The sequence below is a fragment of the Bactrocera neohumeralis genome, chromosome 3, assembly GCF_024586455.1.
Source record: "Bactrocera neohumeralis isolate Rockhampton chromosome 3, APGP_CSIRO_Bneo_wtdbg2-racon-allhic-juicebox.fasta_v2, whole genome shotgun sequence".
NCBI lineage: Eukaryota > Metazoa > Arthropoda > Insecta > Diptera > Tephritidae > Bactrocera > Bactrocera neohumeralis.
This window is the reverse complement of record NC_065920.1, coordinates 52,044,723-52,065,954: the sequence shown is the minus strand read 5'-3', so window position 1 is coordinate 52,065,954 and position 21,232 is coordinate 52,044,723. Positions and strand designations below refer to the sequence as shown.

General features: G+C 33.1%; 1 protein-coding gene across 1 annotated transcript in view; it reads left to right on the top strand.

Annotated features, from left to right (window-relative positions):
* LOC126754207 (sodium/potassium/calcium exchanger Nckx30C) overlaps nt 1-21,232 on the top strand; it is a 364,196-nt gene that overhangs the window by 302,549 nt on the left and 40,415 nt on the right. Inside the window, 1 exon segment of the mRNA XM_050466172.1 lies at nt 8,775-8,858. Within this exon segment, the coding sequence (XP_050322129.1) occupies nt 8,775-8,858 (84 nt within the window).

The following is a 21,232-nucleotide window of genomic DNA, read 5'->3' as shown; positions in this document are numbered from 1 at the left end:
CGCTGCTGCTTAGCTTAAAATGTTGATTATTCAAGTGAATCAGCTTCCTTTTAGCTTCAAATACTATTATATAAGCAAATATTCTTTTTATCGCCTTAGTTGCTGAGGAAAATTATTATAAAAGACAGTACTAAACTTCGAACCAAAACGAAAAAGGCTAACACTGTGTTAAATTATAGAATGAGACACATGAGAAAGTTTAAATTGAAAGATCTGAAATAAAAGCTGCTGTGTCACTATCTCAAAAGTAATTTAGTTTAGATAATCAAGCTTAATATCTATGAAGAAAAACTGTAAACTCTCTTACTAAGTTTGAGTGACTAGGTAAGGTTAGGGTAGATCGGTAGCCAATACAAATGTGCACAATCAGGAAGGAAGTGCGGAGTTGTTTCCACCTCATCTTCTTCCATACAGCTTCTGCAGATGGCTTCTGGTAATGTTCGTAGTCTTACAGCATGGACATCAATAGCACAATGGCCTATCAAAAGCCCCACTGAGGACAAAAACATCACTAGATCAAGCTCACGCGAAGTCCAGCTATCTATTAGTAGAACAGCTCCTATTCTACTGATAGTGGTTCTAGGGTACCTTTCCAGTCCTATTCTACTGATAGCGATTCTAGGGTATCTTTCCTTGCTAGCTCATAAGCTTCATAATTTTCTGCGATTCCGCTGTGGCCTGGCAGTATTATCACAAAGACACTCGATGCTATAGATAGCGAGGTTAAGCACTCCTCGACCAACCCTGAACGCACTGTTAATGAGTACAAAGCTAATATCGTCGCCCTGCTATTTGATTGGATGATCACTTCTCTGAGAAGGTTGCACTCCGGAACAGTAAATTTACTGCTACCTTAATAGCTGCAACCTCGGCTTGGAAAACACTGCAATAATCAGGAAATCTGAAGCTGAAGTTGATAGAGAGCTCCTAACAGTAAACCCCTCCATCAACCTTTCCCCTAAGCCTTGTTCCATTCGTGAAGAAGCTCCCTATCTCCTTCTTCCAACGGATTCTTCCCACCCACAACTCTCACGCTGATATGTGGCCAAAGGAGAGCCGCCAAAGTTCGCTTTTTCGACTCAATGTTTCATGTGATCCGGTATGAAGTCAACGTGTGTGGGGATTTCGGACTGTTCAGACACGTGCGTTTTTAGGAACACGAATTCTCTGGGTTGATGCTTAGACCCCTTCCGACTGCTGCCCCAATTTGTTACGACGCTGAGATACCCTTGCGTCAAATGCTACACGGTACTCAGGAAAGTTCCTTTGACCAAAAGTGCAATCACCTCGGCAGCCACTATCATCAAGTTTTTTTAGCAGGTCGTTAACGACGAGTATTCCTAGTAGAGGAGAGAGAACACCATCTGTGGGGTTCCCCTACTTACATTCCGTAGAGCACGTGCGTTACCCCATTCCGTTTCAATAACTATGTCGCACCGAATACTGAAAATGAGGTGTTTGAGATTTAATTCAACCTCAAGACCGTCCAGAGCAGTTACGACTGCTTCCGCCAGGACGTTATGAAAACTCCCTCAATATCAAGGAACGTCCCAACAGCAAATTCTTTAACCCTAACGGCTTCCTCAAGCCATGACACCATTGTATGCAGCGCAGTATCCAATGGCCTGCCTTTACAATAAGTTTGGGTGCCTTGTCATAGCTCGCAAGAGGGACACTCTTTCCCTACTCACATCAGAACGGAACGTATGCACTTAGCTTTTAGTACAGTTTATGTCTTTTATAATGAGACTGTTTCTATTCCACTATTTTCAGAATGAAATTCGGTCAAAACTGATACAGTCGAAATGAAAATAGTAATTTTTTGTCAATACTACAAAACGTTATCCTCATCCCCACGCCCTTATCACATAGCTAAAAGAAACAAACTAAAACCCATCAAATATGTGCTCTAACACCTAGATGTTTTATTAACAGTTGAACGCTTTTATTATGGATTTTGAGTAAGTTCTGAACACAAATTATCAGCTTGGTAAGAAAATAAGACTTTCATAGATATATACCATATCTAAGTATTGTTTTTACGCTCCAAACTCAGTCTCAACTGCGAGATATTGCTTCCAAAGCTAAAAGAAGCGATTAACCGTCATGCAAGACATTATGCAAGATTTTTAAACTATTTGCACAAACCTTTCTTTACCGATAAATATTAAGAATTCTTCAAGTTTTACTTAACTGGTTGACGCTTACTTAGTTACTCACCCCTTTTGGACTAAATTCATAACTTTGAATGCCATTCACCAAAATCTAACCTCAATAAACCAAACTATTTAGCATTCAATACCATATGCCACGTTGCCAATTTTCACACTTGTACCTGTAACATTTAATATTTTAGCCCACTTGATTAAGGAGTGCTTACATTAACATATAAATATGTATAAGTATATATGTATGTATAAAAATGTATAGAGTCCCTTATAACTATGGCTATATAAAGATCTCGTGGCAGTTAATGAAAACCAACTCAAGTGAGAACGCTCACAACTTAGCTGCCACAATTTCGTTAATTACGCCATCAGCATAAAATTAGCACGCGGCAAATGTGAGACGTGATCTCTGACCGCCCTACCTACCTCTTACTCTAAGTATAGCTGCCACTGCTTTTGCTTATCAACAGCAAATGTGTTATTTTATCGTGGTGGCACACTTGTGGCAAGTTTGCAGTTGCAACATATGCGCTGATTGCAACAAATTTCGTGTATGTGTATATGTGCACTGCGGCACACGAGTGTACTTTAATCTCTTTGCACATTAAGTCAGCAGGACGATTATAACGTTAATTAGCTTGGATGTGTGCAGTCAGATCGGAGCGAAAGCGCGGAGGAGTACCTAAAACAGAATGCACACAGAAAAAACACATGCATACAACGCGACTTAAAGTCATAAAAACCATTTTAATTTCATGCACAAGTACATAGTTATACGAAGAATATGACATTAGGAGGCTAAACACAATGACACCAACACGGGACATATGTATGCCAAGAACTAAATATTTGTGAGATTTTATAAAATAAAAAATTTTTTAAACATTTTCGAAATTTATTTTTGAAATTTTATTCCAAGATTATACTATATTGAATACAAATAAGCTTCTTTTATCTATTTATGTACATACTTTCTATAGTTTCAACTTTCAATATTTTTTAGGAAATGTTTTGCATTTAGATGTTCGTTTTTTTTGTTCAAAAATTAGTGTTTTTGAAATAAATGATTTTATTTTAGATCTGCTTCCACTTAGAATAATAACTTAAGACAATTAGTACATTTTCAATTAACAATTATATATTTTAAAGTTTGTTTTTGCAAAGACTATGTGTTATTTAGGAAGTACTACACTAAAATGAAACAACTTATCATAAATACAGAAAATATCCAATACAATTTCACGTCAGAAATGTTAAATTTATCAGGCATACTGGTTGATGAGATTTTAAGAAAAAAAAACATCATCATCTTATCTGGTATACATATAAAAAATTCACTGCGACTTATGGTCTTTTGTTCCCTCTCCTATATCCAGGAGCTTGCTGGGCGCGTTGGAGATGATGTGATCCCTGCCCACGTGGACGGATCCCAAGGCCTTGAGCCTGCTTCTACAAAATGCTGGACAATCTAGAATCAGGTTGTCTGTTTCAGTATAGAGCGCGAAATGGAGAAGAAATTTGTGTCGGGGGAGGTTGATTATTTCACTAAACCTTGCTAGGTTATACCCTCCTAATAGTAACTTGGCATGGCACATTCCTGACGCCCGCTGCCAGTGTAGTTCTCTCCCCACACCGAAATGCATGGTTCTAGCCCCATCATCTAGGCAGCCGCCGCAGAGTGGTCTAGTACGTCGACCAGCTTATTGCCAGCTATTCATTTATGCCCTGGTGTGCACGATTGCAAACCGATAGGCGGCAGAACCACCTGAGCAGTGTATAGGTCCTCTACTAATAGCTATTTGACTTTATAAGCTGAGATCGTTCTTAGTATCGCTTGACTATCGCTGAGTATAGCGACACGCTGGTTGCGATAGTTGCGTTTTGAGATTGATTTCTGCACACTGACTTATAGGAAAGACTTCCACTTGAAAGTTGCTCTGAAAACATTCCATTTGTATGAATAGTTTGGTATGCGGTTCTACAATGCCTATTGCATTGCTTTCCGGTGTTTTCGAGCCGTCAGTATATCACTGGATAGTGCTGCACCTCAGTAGTCGACCGTGGAATCACTCCACTCCGCCTTACTGTCGAGAGTAACTTTAAACTTCTTTATAAAGTTTACCCTCTTCGTAACTCCGTCTCTTGGAAGAAGGGCCAGTGGTGTGTCTTCTAAGACCTTCATTTGTTGGCTTGTCTGAAGCCTCTTTGAATATTTCGCAGAGAGTATTCTCAAATTTACCTCGTGCCATTATAAATATGTCATCGGCGTACCCCTGCCACCGAATACCATTGTTTCTGAGTAACTCAAGTATCTCATCTACTATAATACTTCATAGGAATAGAACCCCACCCTATGGGCAGCCCCCCGTAGTACCAAGACGAATTTTCCTCTCCCTCACGATGGTTTCATCTATTCTGGTACGCGGTAAAGCCACTATCCATTTTCATAGTGGAGCCGCCACATTCCTTTTCTCCACTGTCCCCAGGCGCACATCGCAACCTCGCCATTTTCCAGCAAATTCTGGAGTTTAGCTGTAAGTTGGTAAATAGCAGTGTTAGTAGATTAATCTGTTCTGTACGCGTGCTGACTGGGGTGTAGGATTTTCAGCGCCTTCGATCGTATGTAGTTGTCAACAATCTTATCCATCTCTTATAGCATGAAGGAAGTAAGACTAACTGGGTTGAAAGATTTGGCCAGCGAATAGTCTCTCTTCCTCCTTGGGCATAAAGCTTACCTTCGCTAATAATACCATAAGTGCTTCAGAGTTGACAACCATATATTCTTCACTTTCTAAGGACATCCCAAATAATAAAACCGAACTTTTCTAACAATCAATGTTCTGATCAAGTGTTAGAAAAGACACAGAAAAACACTGGGGATAGTCGCCATAATTCTCACTTCGGTAACACATAAAGCAACTTTTTTCTTTCGTTGGAGTAAGTTGGAGTTTCGGACATTATACAGCAGAAAAAAATTCGACCAGCTAAGATAACTCGACATTGCATCCAAAATCACATTCCTTGGCAGTCAGAAACCATGGATATTACTGATATTTTCCTATAAGAGTTGAAAATTATTACTTTTTAGTTGTGGACTTTTTGCACATATTATAAAGGGTATATTTTTTCAAAGAGGAAACATAGTGTAAGAATACTTCATATTCGATAACAGATTTAGTTCAGTATTCTTGATTTACGTTTGGCTTTAGCTTTTTCTCTTTAAAAGAGAAACAAGAACTATTTCCTCTCTCCTTCTACCCCTTTAAGCTCCATCTTCTTTGTATGTGCGCATATTAGTTTTATAAAATACTCTCCAAACAATATGTCTGGTATTAAACTCATAAATCCCCTTATGTCTTTATATTTTTTCACTCAGTACTGCACTTAAATTTAGTTTTTACATAAAATTGTTGGACGAATACAAAGCAACAAACATCTCATCTAGTATATTTGCTTTGCTTTTGGCATACTTGAGTACTGTTACTAATTTCTGAGACAAGCCCTACACCCACTAAAGCTGACAAAAAAACGCTTTGAAAACACTTATTTTTTAAATTCTTGTGGCAATAAAATTGTTATAGTAAGAAACTACCAATCACTTTTCTTTCATTTTTACAAGTATGGCAGTCTTTAGATCACCTGAATTAAAAGTTAGCGCTCAGTAAAACATATTTTTTTATAAAACTTGTTTTATTTGCTTTATTTGATAATTTTTCTAAAACTGTTTCTAATATTTTTCAAACTACTTGCTAGTTGTAGCTTTTTGTGGATAATACTAACTTGTAATTAATTATTATTATTACTTTTGGTTTCGTCTGAAAATTTACTTAAACACTTTGGAAATTTAATTGCTTAATAGATTTTTATAAATTCCAATTTTCTTTTCTAAAACTAAATGAAATAACATATACACAGTATGAAAAATTTAAGTAAATTTTACATTGTATTTTTGTATTTTACTTTTTTTTTAATATCTTGAAGGCTTCAAAAATTCCACTTTCCATTGTGAAGTGTAACAATTTGTTTGCTGGTTACTATTACTTGCTGCTAACGGAATTGCCTATATATCTATATTAAATGTTTTAAGGAAAATGCATAGATATGTTAGTTATTTTAAAATTAATTGTTTAAATTTTTTTCTAATTTTGAAAAATTTTTCCTTAGGCCCACAAAAACATAGTTAGACTTCGTTTATAACTTTTAAATTCTTAATTTATTCTTTTAAATCTATGACGTCCTCTTCAAAGTAATCCCATTTGGGTCACAATACACCTATGCCGACGTTTTTTCTAATCCTCGACACAGTTGTTAAAGTCAATTTCTGAGATAGCTTTCAATGCGCGTAGCGATTCAAGTAATCTATTCTATTGACTCAAAACGGTTTCCCCGGAGCAGTCGTTTGAGTTTGCTGAATAGTCAGAAATCACACGGGTTAATGCAATATGTGACTGTGCATTATCGTAATGCAAAAACCAAGAGCTGTCGAATTTCCTGCTATTTTTACGAATAGCTTCATGCAAAGGACTCATAACACTCAAATAGTATTCCTCGTTGACAGTTTGAGCGGTCGAAAGGAATTCGGAGCACACTGCACCTCGATAACCTTGCTTTTTGACCTGATTTTTCGTGGTTTTTTCGGCTTCGGCTCACCTTTGCCAAGATGTTCGGTCGCTTGATCGTTTGTTTTAGGGTCGTAAGCATAGATCCAAGACTAATCGCCAGTAATAATAATACGTTTCATGATATCCTGGTAGTCAGAAAGCGTTGTTTCACAGACGTTAACGCGATTGTTATCCGAAAAAAATTAGTGATTTTGAAATCAATTTTTGCTTTCACTTTTCTTAGGTCCAAATGACATGGTTTTCACAGATCCTTCCGATATTTCAACGATCGTCGATTCTCAGGCACCAATTCCTTTATTTTATTGACGTGTTGATCATCAGTGGATGCTGATGGCCGTCCTGGACGTGGTTCGTCGTTAGTGCTTTCTTGACCCTTTTTGAACAATTTCTACCAATCAAAAACACTTGCTCGCTAGAAACAATTTTGCCCGAAGGCCTTTTTTACATAGATTCGGCATCAGAAATTTCACTCCACCTACAAAATTTAATGGAACTTTTTTGTTAAGTAATTTCACTTATCGTAAAAATCTCCGAATGCACTTTAATGTGATATATGGCAAAGATAAAAAATATAAATATAAAAAAAAAATAATTGGCGAATTTATATTAAAAGTCTTACGATGTTTTGCCCACAGTAATATATTGCAATTTTTAACGAAAACGCTGAAAAATGTTAGTTAACCTAAAATGATCTGAAACAAACGGCCGACCGAAAATTTTTGATTCCAAAAAAATATTAAGCGTTTAAACTTCTTTCAATTTTTTTGTTATTTTTTTAATGCTCTTAAGGGTTGAAGAAGGTTTAAATATTTAATTTTTTCTAAAACTGCAAAAAAAATATTAATTTATTAATAGTTATTATTTAAAATCAAAATTTTTGTACCGGTTATAAATTTATAATTTAATACAAAAACTGAAAATTTACAATTCCATACAAAATTAATTGCTTTAATGAAAATTTAAAATATTTTTCTTAATTAAATTAATTTCTGAATATTTCTAAGGGGTTTTCACTTCTAACAAGAAAAAATTTTTTGTGCTTTTCCAGCTATCTTAATTTAACTATAAAAATAGTTTTTCTTACATTTTTAGCAGCTTTAAATGATTGTATTTTTTGTTTCTCATACAAAGTTATTATGAAGGCTTAAAAAATAAAAAAAGAAATTAATTTTCATAATTTTTAAAACTTCTGACATGATTGCCACAAATCGAACGTCATAGAAATAATTTCATAAAAATAAAATTTACTTGGTTTACATTTTTTAATTTCAGCATCAAAAAATTTGGAGCGATTATACGCTTAAGGAAATTTATTTTAGTTTTACCCCACTTAAAAAAGATTTATGTGAAATTTTTTAAAATTTATTTTAAGAAACTTTCCCCTTAAAGGTGGACCCTTTTACGCACCACCTGTCCACCAACCACCGAACAAGTATTTTTAAAATTTGCTTTGAAAAAAAAATACTTCCAAATTTTCTCTTCTCCTACCATATACTTGCCTTTCTCTCTCTCTCTCTTTATAGTATGCTATGCAAATACTTTTATGCTACTCTTCGCTATTAGACTTTCTTATATTCATATTCTTATACATATTATTATAATATTTTATAAGTTTTTAAATATGTACGTACTTACATATTGAAATATTTCATTATTCTATAGCGCTGTGTACTGTACTACAACTACTACAAAACATTACTTTAAATACTATTCAAAATAATATTAAGTCATTTATTTAAAAAGCAAATATATTGATTCAAAAACCAAACAAAAAAAAAATTCATGATTTTAATAAATGAAAATTTTCAAAAATTCTTTTCTCCAAATCTATACCCCACACTTGCCAAAACTGTAACGATTCGTAACAAATTGAAACTGTTGTTCCCGTTATGAAACAAATTTGTTTTCCATTTAAATACTACTACTGTTACCCGTTAAACCGTTTACCGTTATCGTTATCGTTCACACGTTGTAACATATAAAGCCATCCATCCAAAGTCAAAGTGGTCGTCGTCCGAGCTGGATTGATCAGAGGGTCAAAATTCAGACACGCAAATTTAGCATCAAAGTTAGTCTTCACCATAATTGAGTATCACATAAATTTTTCTACTTAACTTAATTTCGAAATTTTCTTATAATGAAAATTTTAAATTTTACAAAACAAAAAAAAAATTATTACTAATATCATTATTATTATTATTATATTTATTATGGTTATAGATATTAGCGATTTTATTGAAAATTAATTACAATTCGCTTTTACTAATCGAATTCTGCATAAGTTGCTTAACCCAAAACACTTTTGATAATTATAAAAAATTAGCAAAGCCTTTAATTGACATGAATTTACAAAAAAAAAGTAGCTTTGAATTTTGTTTTTCTGAATTGGCCTGTTGTTACATAACTTTTGTTTGACATTAGCAATTTGCAAAGTAGCCAAAATTAGAACCAAAAATCTTTAGTACAACTCAGCGATTCTTAAACTAACAATAACACCAAATAGAAATCACGTTAACACCACTTAGCCTTGGGGTAATTTTGCTTCTTCTTAGCAGTATAAGTTTTACGCTATAAATCTGGTCTAAAAGAAGTAAAATTATGCTTAAAATGTACAGTTGTAAATAGTTAACTGCATGTGACTTAATGTTTAAGATATTGCACAGTGTTTTACTTTGTATTATTTTTATTTCAAAAAAAGAAGTTGCATGATTTTATTTTGTTTCACTCCATGTGATTGGAAATTTATTTATTAAATAGAAATATGTTGAAATATGTACTTTTTGTGCTAAATTAACTAGTATTAATTAATAAAAAGTTAAGGAACGAATTGGAATCGAAACATTATTTTTAGGTTAAAGTTATTAACGTAAAAAATACGCCTTAAAATGTTAAACACATTTTTTGTAAAGGAACGAAGTGGAATCGAAACAGTTTTTTCTAGTTTTTTGTTTATGTGAAGTAAATTTGTTTAACAATCTGCAACTAAATTTAAAATACAGTTCCAAAATCTTTGAGAGGAACGACGTTAGCAAACGTAAAGAAATGAAGTGGAATCGAAACAGTTTTTTATAATTTTTTTGTTTACATATGTACATTTGTATATAAAAACTATTTTTCCTATAAGCAAAATGTATATTTATTAAAATTCAATTCAAATTTTGTGGTAAGTGCATTATGAATTTAAAAAAATATTGCGTAAGAAATAATATAAAATTGAAACAAAAAATTTCTTAGACTCTCTAAACTTAACAAAAACTTTTGTGAAGAATGTTAGCAAAAATTTGCGGAACGATGTGGAATCGCCTTAAAATGTGTGGGTTTTAAAGTCATGGAACGAAATGGAATCGAAACATTTTCATACAATTTTTTTTTAATCTGCATAGGTATGCATATGTAAAACACCTTTTGTTTAAGAAACATTTACTCAGTTTCAACAATTTTGGGGAACGAAATGAAAATTTAAAAATATTAACTACAATGTGGTACGAATAGAAATTGAAACAAATTTTTCCTAAGCCTAAGGAATTAATAAAAAAAGCCATGAAATTAAACACTTTGTTGGAATTTATTGAGTTGGATGCAGCGAATGTTGGTCCAAAACATAATTGAAGAAATTTTAATGCAATCAACAATTGCCTATACTTGATTTTTTGTTTATATACATACATACATACATACTATATGTATAGTGAGGAACGAAATGGAAAAAACTATTTGATTGTTTAGTTTTATCTAGCAAAATTTTATTGAATATTATTTATATTTTCTCTAGACAATTTTTTTTATTTTAATATTATAATATACAAAGAGGAACGAAATGGAAATGGAACAACAAATTTACTTCATTTTTTGGTGGCAAAAATTAGTTTTATGTGTACACAAATTTGGGTGGAGCATTTTTTTCAATTAAATATAGTGAGGAACGAAATGGAAATGGAACAAAATGTTTTTGTGTTTTTTTTACTTAATTTTTATTAGTAAAAAATATTTTTTATGCCATTACAATTATTAATAGGCAGACTGTGAGGAACGTTTGGAAAACGAAACAAAATATTCGACTTAATCAAAAATACACAACAGAATTGTATCTCATGCCTGCTTTAATAGGCAGCTAACTGATATCGATGCGCTTCTGACGCTTTACCATATCCACCTGCCGTTTGCACTCAACAAACTATTAGCATACAGCCACACATACTCATATCTGTGTATGCCATCACTGTCGTGTTTGTACTTAAGTAAGCTTCATACAAAAGCGGCTTAAATTTAATTAAAACCACACAAGCCATTTTACAAACTCGCCAGCGACGCCCACAATTAATTGCAACGATTTAATGTACTCCCGCATGGTGCCACACACACACACACTATGAACAATGCATATGCTCACGTGTGAAGCATCACTAAAAGCATATGAAGCTCAATATACAACAACAACAAGCGGCATAAACTCATATTTGCAAGCGTACTTATGCATATGCTCGACGTATGCACATATGTCTGTATGTGTGTGTGAGTGTTTTGAAGGTAAAGTGGTCAATTGATCCGGCGAAACAGACACACACTTATATGTACATATGTGTGCACGTTTATATATTTGTGCATATGTGTATGTAAATGCCGGACAACCACTAGCTGGAGGCAAGCTAAGACAAAAGGCCCATTCGCTACCACCACCACAGGCTGCAGGTGACTGCTAAAGCGCACATACTCACATACACACACTGTCAGTGACAGGAAATTGATGCTAATCGATTTTAAGCTGCTTGCCTTGGCATTTGCCATCACCTTAGTGCCTTCGCTGCGTGGGAAGAGCTGCTCAGCAAATATTCACAAATTAACACGTACTAGTGGGATGCAATCTACTATGCTGCTAATAACGGGATTACTTATACCGTTTTTTTGCGCAGCTTTTCTATTTCATCTTCTCACACTCTCTATCCTCTCTATCTCTCCATCATTTGCTTTCGAGCGAGTGTTTGTGGCATTATCAGCGCTCGAGTTGCAATCTTTGAAACGTTTATGTGTGGTGGTGTGTCTACTAATCTGTCTACGGCTGTCATTTACAATTGCTGCCAGAATTTTATTTTAGATATGTCAGCACAAATTAGGCTCAACATTAGACAGCGTAGACTCGCTCATCAATTATAGATATAAAAAATCGTTTTTTATTATTTTTGTTTTCTTTTGCTGGCGAAAGATGTTTGAAAGAAGAGAGAAAAAATTATATAAGCCCTTAGAATACGTTATGTGTAAATGTGAGAAATATATTACTAAAGTAAAAATAAATACCTATATTATATATAAGTATATGCCAGCATTGCTGAAGGTCACGTGATTTGGCTAGCCTGTGTATTTGTTGGCACTGACAGCTATAAATCTTCAATTTTGCTTTTAAATCCTTGCTGCGAAGGGTAGTGGGAAGGAAAATGTAAAAAAAAAATCAATTGAACTTTGACACAAATGTACATAGTTACGAACAGACATATAAAAGCGCCTTTGTTTGTGTAATTTTATACATAAATATATCCAGCAGCACATTTAGCGCCTTCTAGTCTGTGTAATTGCCAAGGCAAGCCACAGGAATGGCCCAATGGCCTTGTCGAGCTTCCAAGAACACAGAAAAAAAAATATATACGTACATATGTATGTCTATAAGCAGCTGCATGTCTGTATGTCTTCTAAACAGTCCTACTTTTCTGCTCAGATATACATACATACATATCTGTGTATGTATACGTATGTATACGTACTAGTCGACAACAAATTAGTAAAGCAAATACCGCTTATAGCTGTGTACTAATATCTATGAATATATGCATATTTGTAAAAGCGCCGAACAGAACACGCCAAATAATCCGGCAAATGAAAAAAATCAAAGCAAAAGACCGTTTGACTATTGCTTTGCTATTAAAATTGCAAACGGCTTGGATTGGTGAGGATTAGATGAAATTCGTAATTACGATATTTCTGCAAATTCTGTTTAAAAATATAATTCGGAACGAAATGGAATCGGAACAAAACTTTCTACGCTACAATTCGGAACGAAATGGAATCGGAACAAAACTTTCTACGCTATTTACAAAACTTTCTACGCTATTTTTTAGCCTAACTGCTTCTCATATCGAATAACCGTAAAAATATAAATTAAATTAAATTCAATTAAATATAATATGGAACGAAATGGGATCGGAACAAAATATTTTAACCACAATTTTTTAGCAAAAATGTTTTTCGTCAGAAAAAATAACTAGGCAATACAAAAACTATGTGGAAAAAGAGCGCGGAACGAAATGGAATCGGAACAAAACTTTCTACGCTATTTTTTAGCCGAAATGCTTCTCATATCGAATAACCGTAAAAATATAAATTAAATTAAATTAAATTCCGAAATGTGATCGGAACAAAATATTTTTATCAGGACTGTTTGGCAAGAACACTTTTGTGACATAAAACGTAAATAAGCATTATGTGAAAGAAGCTATTTGGAAATAGAGCGCGGAACGAAATGGAATCGGAACAAAACTTCTGAACACTTTTTTTAAACTGAAATGCTTTTCATAGCAAAAAACCGTTAGCAGGCAAAATTTTGAATGATTTGGAATTGGAATGAACTAGTTAAACATGATTATTATAACAAAAAATCAATATTTACATACATATGTACATAGGTAAAATGTGAAAGAAAACAGAGCAAAACAATTATTACAAATAAAGTTATAAATGAAACGAATTTGATAGCAAATAGTTACAAAAATATAGGTACGAGTATATTAATATTTTAAATTCCATTCAGGCTTAACTCTTGTACCAAAATTAATATTTCAAACAATTTATATATTTGCTAATATTTGCTGATATGCTCCGCCATAGTAAAATTTCAATAGGAACGATATGAATTTTAAAATATGTTTGAAACGATAAATAGATGAGTGTAGACTTATGAAGTTTAAAAACTCAAAAACCATTTTATTTTTAAGTTTTAAAACTAAAATTTCTTACTAATTTCTTCTCGAATATAAAGCTATAAATGAAAAAGAAAATTGCAGAAACAATATGGAATTGGAATATGAATAATTCTTACTTTTCATAGTACTTTTGATAGTGTTATTTAGCCTCAAAGAGGACTAACTACAAAAAGGAGGACTAAACAAAATGGAATTGGAACATAATTAATTATAGTTTTAATGTTTCACACATATCTGCTGTTGATAATTTTATAAAATTGCTAACTAATGAAAATAAAACAATTTAAAAAAATTGTGAAACGTTATAGAATTGAAACAAAAATAATTATAATTCTTAAACTTTTCACACAACTCATCTTTGATCATGCTTTTAAGCCATAATTAAATCTAGCTAATGAAAATAAATCATTAGTGATACAGAGTGGAATTGAAAAGCCACAGTGAGTTTCTTAGTAATAAATATTTTAATTATTATTTAAAACGGGAAGTGAATGGGAGGATGTACTCGTTCTATAGATCGAAATAAAACTAAATCAGATACGGAAAGTTTTATAATTGGATCAAAAATATTTTATTTTTACTTATTTTATTTCCAATCTTAATCATAATTAGAAACAAAACGAAAGCAGGAAAGGAACGATTTGGAATTGGAACGCCACAGAATGTTTTTTTAATATTTTAAATACTATCTAAAACATATTGAAGTGCAACGAAGGAGGTAATTGTGCTTTAGATCGAAATAAAGCAAATCAGAGACGGAACGTTTTGGAATAGGAACAAAAATATTTTTTTTTACTTATTTTATTTGCAATATCTTAATCATAATTAGAAACAAAACGAAAGCAGAAAAGGAACGATTTGGAATTGGAACGCCACAGAATGTTTTTTAAATATTTTAAATACTATCTAAAACATATTGAAGCATAACGAAGGAGGTAATTGTTCCTTAAATCGAAATAAAACAAATCAGAGACGAAACGTTTTGGAATAAGAACAAAAGTATTTTATTTTTACTTATTTTATTTGCAATCTTAATCATAATTAGAAACAAAACGAAAGCAGAAAAGGAACGATTTGGAATTGGAACGACACAGAATGTTTTTTAAATATTTTAAATACAATCTAAAACATATTGTAGTGTAACGAAGGAGGTAATGGTTTTTAAGATCGAAATAAAACAAATCAGAGACGGAACGTTTTGGAATTGAAACAGGATCTATTTTATTTTTACTTATTTTATTTTTTAACTAACATTTATGTAATTCATGATTGCCAACTATGTTAATATTTACTTTGATACAGTATGGTATTGAAACACCACAGACTGCATCGTAGTAGTATACCATATAAATCTTATTGGCGCGAGTTGAGCCGAGAAAGTGAATCATTTACCAATACCATCTTAATAAGGTTTCAGATTTCCAATCGAATGTAAGATATTGTGCAATATTACTGCTTGCAGTTATAAAAGTTTTCCTTGTACATGATAAATAATGGAAATTGAAATATTTGACAAATCTGAATTCATTTACTCTACTATTACTGTGCTAGATACTTTATTTGAGGAAAAAAATTACTCTAAGCAGCGCTCAAGTCTATACATACCAATATACCGTTATAGCAATTTTCGGGAAATAAATACCAACACTTCGCTGTCGCCTAAATCATATACATATATGTACATATATATTATATAAACAATATATCAATATTTCCAGCAAAACACCACAAACCGAATGCCCTTGATACCAAAATGATTACCCCGACATACTGAAACAGGCAACAACAATAAAAGCAACAAATTTTCCATTTCGCCAAATAACTTGGCTTGAGCAAGTGTGAAGCATAGCAGCCACTATGCACACAAGCGGCGCCACAGTGTCGAAGCAATGATTCAGCAGCGTTGCCAACTACTCAAGCAAAGTAATCAGCAGCGGGCAACCAATAAAGTTACTGGTCCAGCGCACGAAATAAGCACACAAACACACGCATATATATTTGTGTGTGTGTGTTGATGTATGTATGTTAGCAGCCAGCCACCCACCGTTGAGCTACCATTAGTAGCGAAAATCAATCAGCGTAGTCATCAATTTACCTTTTGCCTGCCTCATTGTGTACACAAAAGTTCCAGTGTTTGTAGTAGTGTATGCATGTATGTTTGAGTTTGTATAGGAAAATAGCACATCTAACAAAGATTTGGCAGCTTTACACTGCTGCTTGCAATTTCACTTCCTTACTGGCATAATACTCACATATATGTATATATATGTGTGTATGTGTGTTTGAGGCAGTGGGGTATTTTAGGTATTTATGTGCCGACGTTCATCAAGAAATGTTTGTGTTTGTGTAGAAAGGTTCAACGGCTGTGGGATATACATACAATTCAATCAGTTTGATTTTCATTTCATAAGATTTATGAGTGGAAATTTTGAAAGTAGGCCATACAAACAGGCTGAGATACATATTTACATGTGTATGCGTTCTTTTTAATACTGCAAACGAGCTCAAGTCAGCCTAACAATTGACCTCTGCTATATTGAGAAACTATGTTGGTGCAAACACATATACATACATATATAAACATATATACACACATACATTATTGGGCGCCACACTTGCCTCTGCTTTTAACTGTTCACACTCAAAACTAAAGCAATCAATTTTCACATACATATGAGCAAACCTTTTGCACCAGCAGCCACTTGACAAATGCTTCACATATCGAATGGCGAGCGCCTGAGCGCTTTCTGGCTTACCAAAATAAAAAACTATAAATTTTTCTGTAAAAGCAATAAAAACATGTTGATTTCGGCTGCACCAAATCTATAACACCACTCACAGGTGCTTTTCTTATAACATAAGTATAAGGGTATGAAAAGATCTGTATCTCGATTTTGAACGCTCATAGTGGTCCAATCTGTACCAGTTCTTCCGAAGCTATACCGCCGCCTGAAATAATAATTCCTGTCAAAATTCGTGAAGATTTCTTCTCAAATAAATAAGGTTTCCATAGAAGAGCTTGATTCTGATCGATCAGTTTGTATGGCAGCTATATGATGGAGTGGTCCGCTCTTAACAAACAAACAAGGTCTCTATACAAAGACTTGTCTTTCAACGATCTATTTCTATGGTAGCTATATGCTATAGTGGACCAATCTTAACAATTTTTGCATGTTTCATTGCCTAGAACAATATTGTCAATAATAAAAATATATTTCTCCTAATAATGTAAATAGGCCTTTATCAACGAAAATGTTTTTCTTTATTTCTTTATTTATTTTTTTTTTGTCGATTGCTGTTTTGTTTCGGGCTTATACGCATAGATCCATGATTCGTCACCTGTGACGATCTTAACAATTTTTTCACCGCGATCGTATATTTTTACATTTCTTTACAAATCCACACGAGCCTTTTTTTGAGCGATTGTCATATAATATATAATTTAGTGCAGATATCCAATCGAATAAGCAAATTCTGTATATGTTACATAGACGACGTCTTATCAGTTCACGTACGGCATCGATGTTCTCTGGCACAACGGCTGTTTTTGGACGACCTTCACGGAATTCGTCTTTGAGCGAGCGTCGGCCACGATTGAATTCGTTGTACCAGTTTTTCACAGTGCTATAGGATGGTGCTTCATAGCCATACAAAGCTTTTAGTTCATCGAAAGTTGTGAAAAATGATCGCACGAAAATGTTCACGAGTTAATTCCATTTTTTGGCCGACATGAATTTTTTAATTCCCTGTAAATAAAACAATTCACGATTAAATGACAAAACGTTCTGAGTGATGTTATGCTAAAAAATGTCAAACTTTCCAATGGAAATGTCAGATTGCACCTGGCAACACTTAGTGTTGCCCTAGGCCAAAATATATATAGCAGCCCTCGTATATATTTTAGTCAAGATATCATGTCCAATAAGCAAATTCTGGTATATATAGGTAGGCAGACGGTTAGAGTTATAGGGTCTCGGATGCTTCCACCCTCTTCAGGTTATAAAAAACAAACAATGAAGCAACAACGCAACCCGTTTCACATACATACAAGCATTCAAAATGTTACGCCACACATAAGTGTACATATTTACATAATATGTAAACACTTTAGTTCATTGATATGCTTGCGCTATTTCTGAGAAAATCTGTGAAAGCCAATGAATTTCAATTCATTGGGGGAAAATTAAGTTAAAAGTTATTGAAGGCAGACAGCGCTAACGACAGCTGCAGCAAAACATTTGCACACTTCTGTATACAAATATCATACACATATACATGTGTATGTATGTGTGTACATGTGCTTATGCATATCCGGTTAGCTGTGAGGGGAACTTGTAAAATTTATGGCACTTTATCGCACCCTCAAGGCATTTAAAGGGACGCAGTTGAACGGGTTGACGGGTGTATACATATGAATGTATGTATGTATGTATGTATCAATTTCAATAAATGGCAGCTTGAAGATAAATGTAGTGAAAAGCATTGATACAAAAGCAGCGCAACGGTGTGTTAATTGTAGGAAACGGAAACAGATTATAAGGGAATCTTTGTAATTGATAATTGATTTAAAGCAATTAATTGAAAGTGGTGCTAAAAGCAATTTATTAATACCCTTGATAGTAGACTGCAGATGAGCAAATTTTGTAGCTGAAACTTAAGCATACAAAATACCAATATAAGCTATAAATAAAAGACAGCCATAACATTACTCAAATAGCATGCACGACTTCTTTTGCAGGGACGAATTCGGCGAACACAATTTTCGAGTACTTTTTCCACTACATTAAGTAGTCTGTCATGAAAAGCACGTTCAATATTGATTTCTAAAGCTTTAGGGGAGTCTAGTTTATTGCTAAAGTCTAGTTTATTGACTTCAAATAACCCAACAAGTAGTAGGCTAATGACCATTCAATGCCACAATTTCTTTAAATAATCAAATCTCCAAACTTTTCTCGCAAAAAATCGGTTTTTACACGTGCTGTGTGCCATGTGGGCTCGTCTTGTTGGAACCAGATGTTGTTCTTCCAATTGCGGCCATAGAAAGTTGGCTTTCATCGATCTAACAGTAACAGTGTCACCAACTTCATTTCGAAAAAAATGCGGACCGCTGATTCCAGACCACAAACCACAGCAAACTGTCAATTTAGGTGAATTCAATGGTTGTTCATGAATAATTTTTGGATTTTCTGCGGACCAAAATTGACAATCTTGTTTAATTAGCGCACTACTGAAATGAAAGTCAGCCCCATCGGCAAAATCAGCACATTCACGAAATTTCCATTGCTCCAGTGGATTTAGTTTTTGAGTGAGAACAGTTTTATATGGATGCAAGCCCGAATCCTTTCTCAAAATCCGACAGGTTTTGATTTGAGACAGTTATAATTCTTGAGAACATGTTGGAATCGACAAATTGCGGTCTTCAGCAACACTTACCAAAACAACACTTAGAAATCATAGCATTCCTATTGGAAAACACGATATTCCAAAAGTTGCTAAATTAATAAAATATATATAAAAAATCAGTTGCTTAAATTATGTAAATAAAATAATAAAACTTTGGACTAAGTATAATTTCTTTGTTTTCCAAAATCGTATTTTCACATTTGCTTAAAAGCCGGAACGTTTTGGAAATGAAACATTGTACTTAAATCAGATACAAAATTGTTTATAAATCATTTTCGTGAGCTTACATTTATTTAAGATCTGGAACGTTTTGGAAATGGAACACTATTAGTTACTCTTAAAATAGAAAATATAAAACTGTTTATCAATCATTTTCGTGAATTTACATATATTTAAGAGCTGGAACTTTTTGGAAATGGAACTCTTAAAATAGAAAACTCACCATTTTCTTGAGTTTCGTTTAAAAATTTATTTTTTAACGCATAGAACTAAGTGAAAGTGGAACACTAGTCCACTTGAGTAAATATTGAAACAAAATGAAAATGGAACAAATTATTGATATTATACATCCCGTTAAAAAATCAAACAGCCTGTTTGAGTCTCACAATTGTGTGCTGCTAATACTTTAAAAAAAAATTTGGCTAAGAACATCGTATGAGTAAATATTGAAAAAAACGGAAAATGAAACACTTGACTGAAATTACAAACATCATAACGTCATTAGACACGACTAAGGAATGCTGTAGCAATGTTTAAAAGAAGGAAAATATTTAGTGTTATATGTATATGTATGTATATATGTACATATGTATGTATATATGTATGTACATATTTACATATATATATAGTGATTATTATATGAAACACAGTGGAATTGGAACATAATTTCTTTTGCTTATTTTTGCTGCGAAATTTAGGTAAATAGAATCATTTTTTCAACAAAAATATATAATATTGGAACAAAGTGGAAATGGAACACTAATTTCGAAATAAAACAATTTTTGTTACATTGTCTTCTAAATAATTGTTTAAGAACATATAATCGGTTGAATTAAAACTGATTAACATTATTATATGAAACAAAATGGAATTGGAACTTAATTTTCGCAAAAGCCCCATATATAGCTACAAAAACTAAAATATATTAAATCTATTTCCAACACAAATCTAATAATATTATTGCCAGGAACAAAGTGGATATGGAACACTAATTTAGAAATAAACTCATTTTGTGTACAGTGTAATCTAAAAAACTGTTTAAACACTTTTAAAACTTTAACTTTAGGACTTTCTTATTATTATTATATGAAACAAAATGGAATCGGAACTTAATTTAATTGAATTTGAACTTAATTTTCGAAAATAAAAGTTTTTATATATCTAAAAAAAAAAATATTTAAAGAAAATCTTATAATATTACAATGCGGAACAAAATGGAAATGAAACATTTGTTTATGAATGAACTAATTTTGAGCACAGCGTAAACTAAAATCTGTTTAAAAATTTAACTTAAGCTTTAGTTTTAATAATTTGTTAACATTATTATATGAAATGGAATGGAATTGAAACTTAATTTTTGCAAAAACTCATGTTATAACTTAGAAATCACTTTTCAAGTTAAGCCAATTCAAATGCAAAAATTTAAAAATTGCATGAAACCAGTGCGAGAGATAAACCTTTGTGCCCACAAAACAATGACAATGAAATTCACCTTCACATCTGAGCAGAAATGCACATTGTCGAAAATACTACAACGAGCACAAATGCGCACATTCTCATACATACTTGCGCATATGATTGACAATGACGGCTGTTAACATATTCATATGCAATGGCATGCCATCGGCAGCAACAGCGAGGGCGACACTTGTCACCAAGGAATTGGACAGGAGAAAAAAGTCGTATTTTTGAATGTCATCATAAGTGAAATGAAATTCGAATTCCGAATGTTAGACGCGGTTGGCGATGAAGCATTTACAGCAACACTTATACGCACGTTAGCTGCTGCTGGTGCTGCGACTCAACATGGGACTTTTCGTACTCGTACATGCATAAATGCCAATGCCAGGCG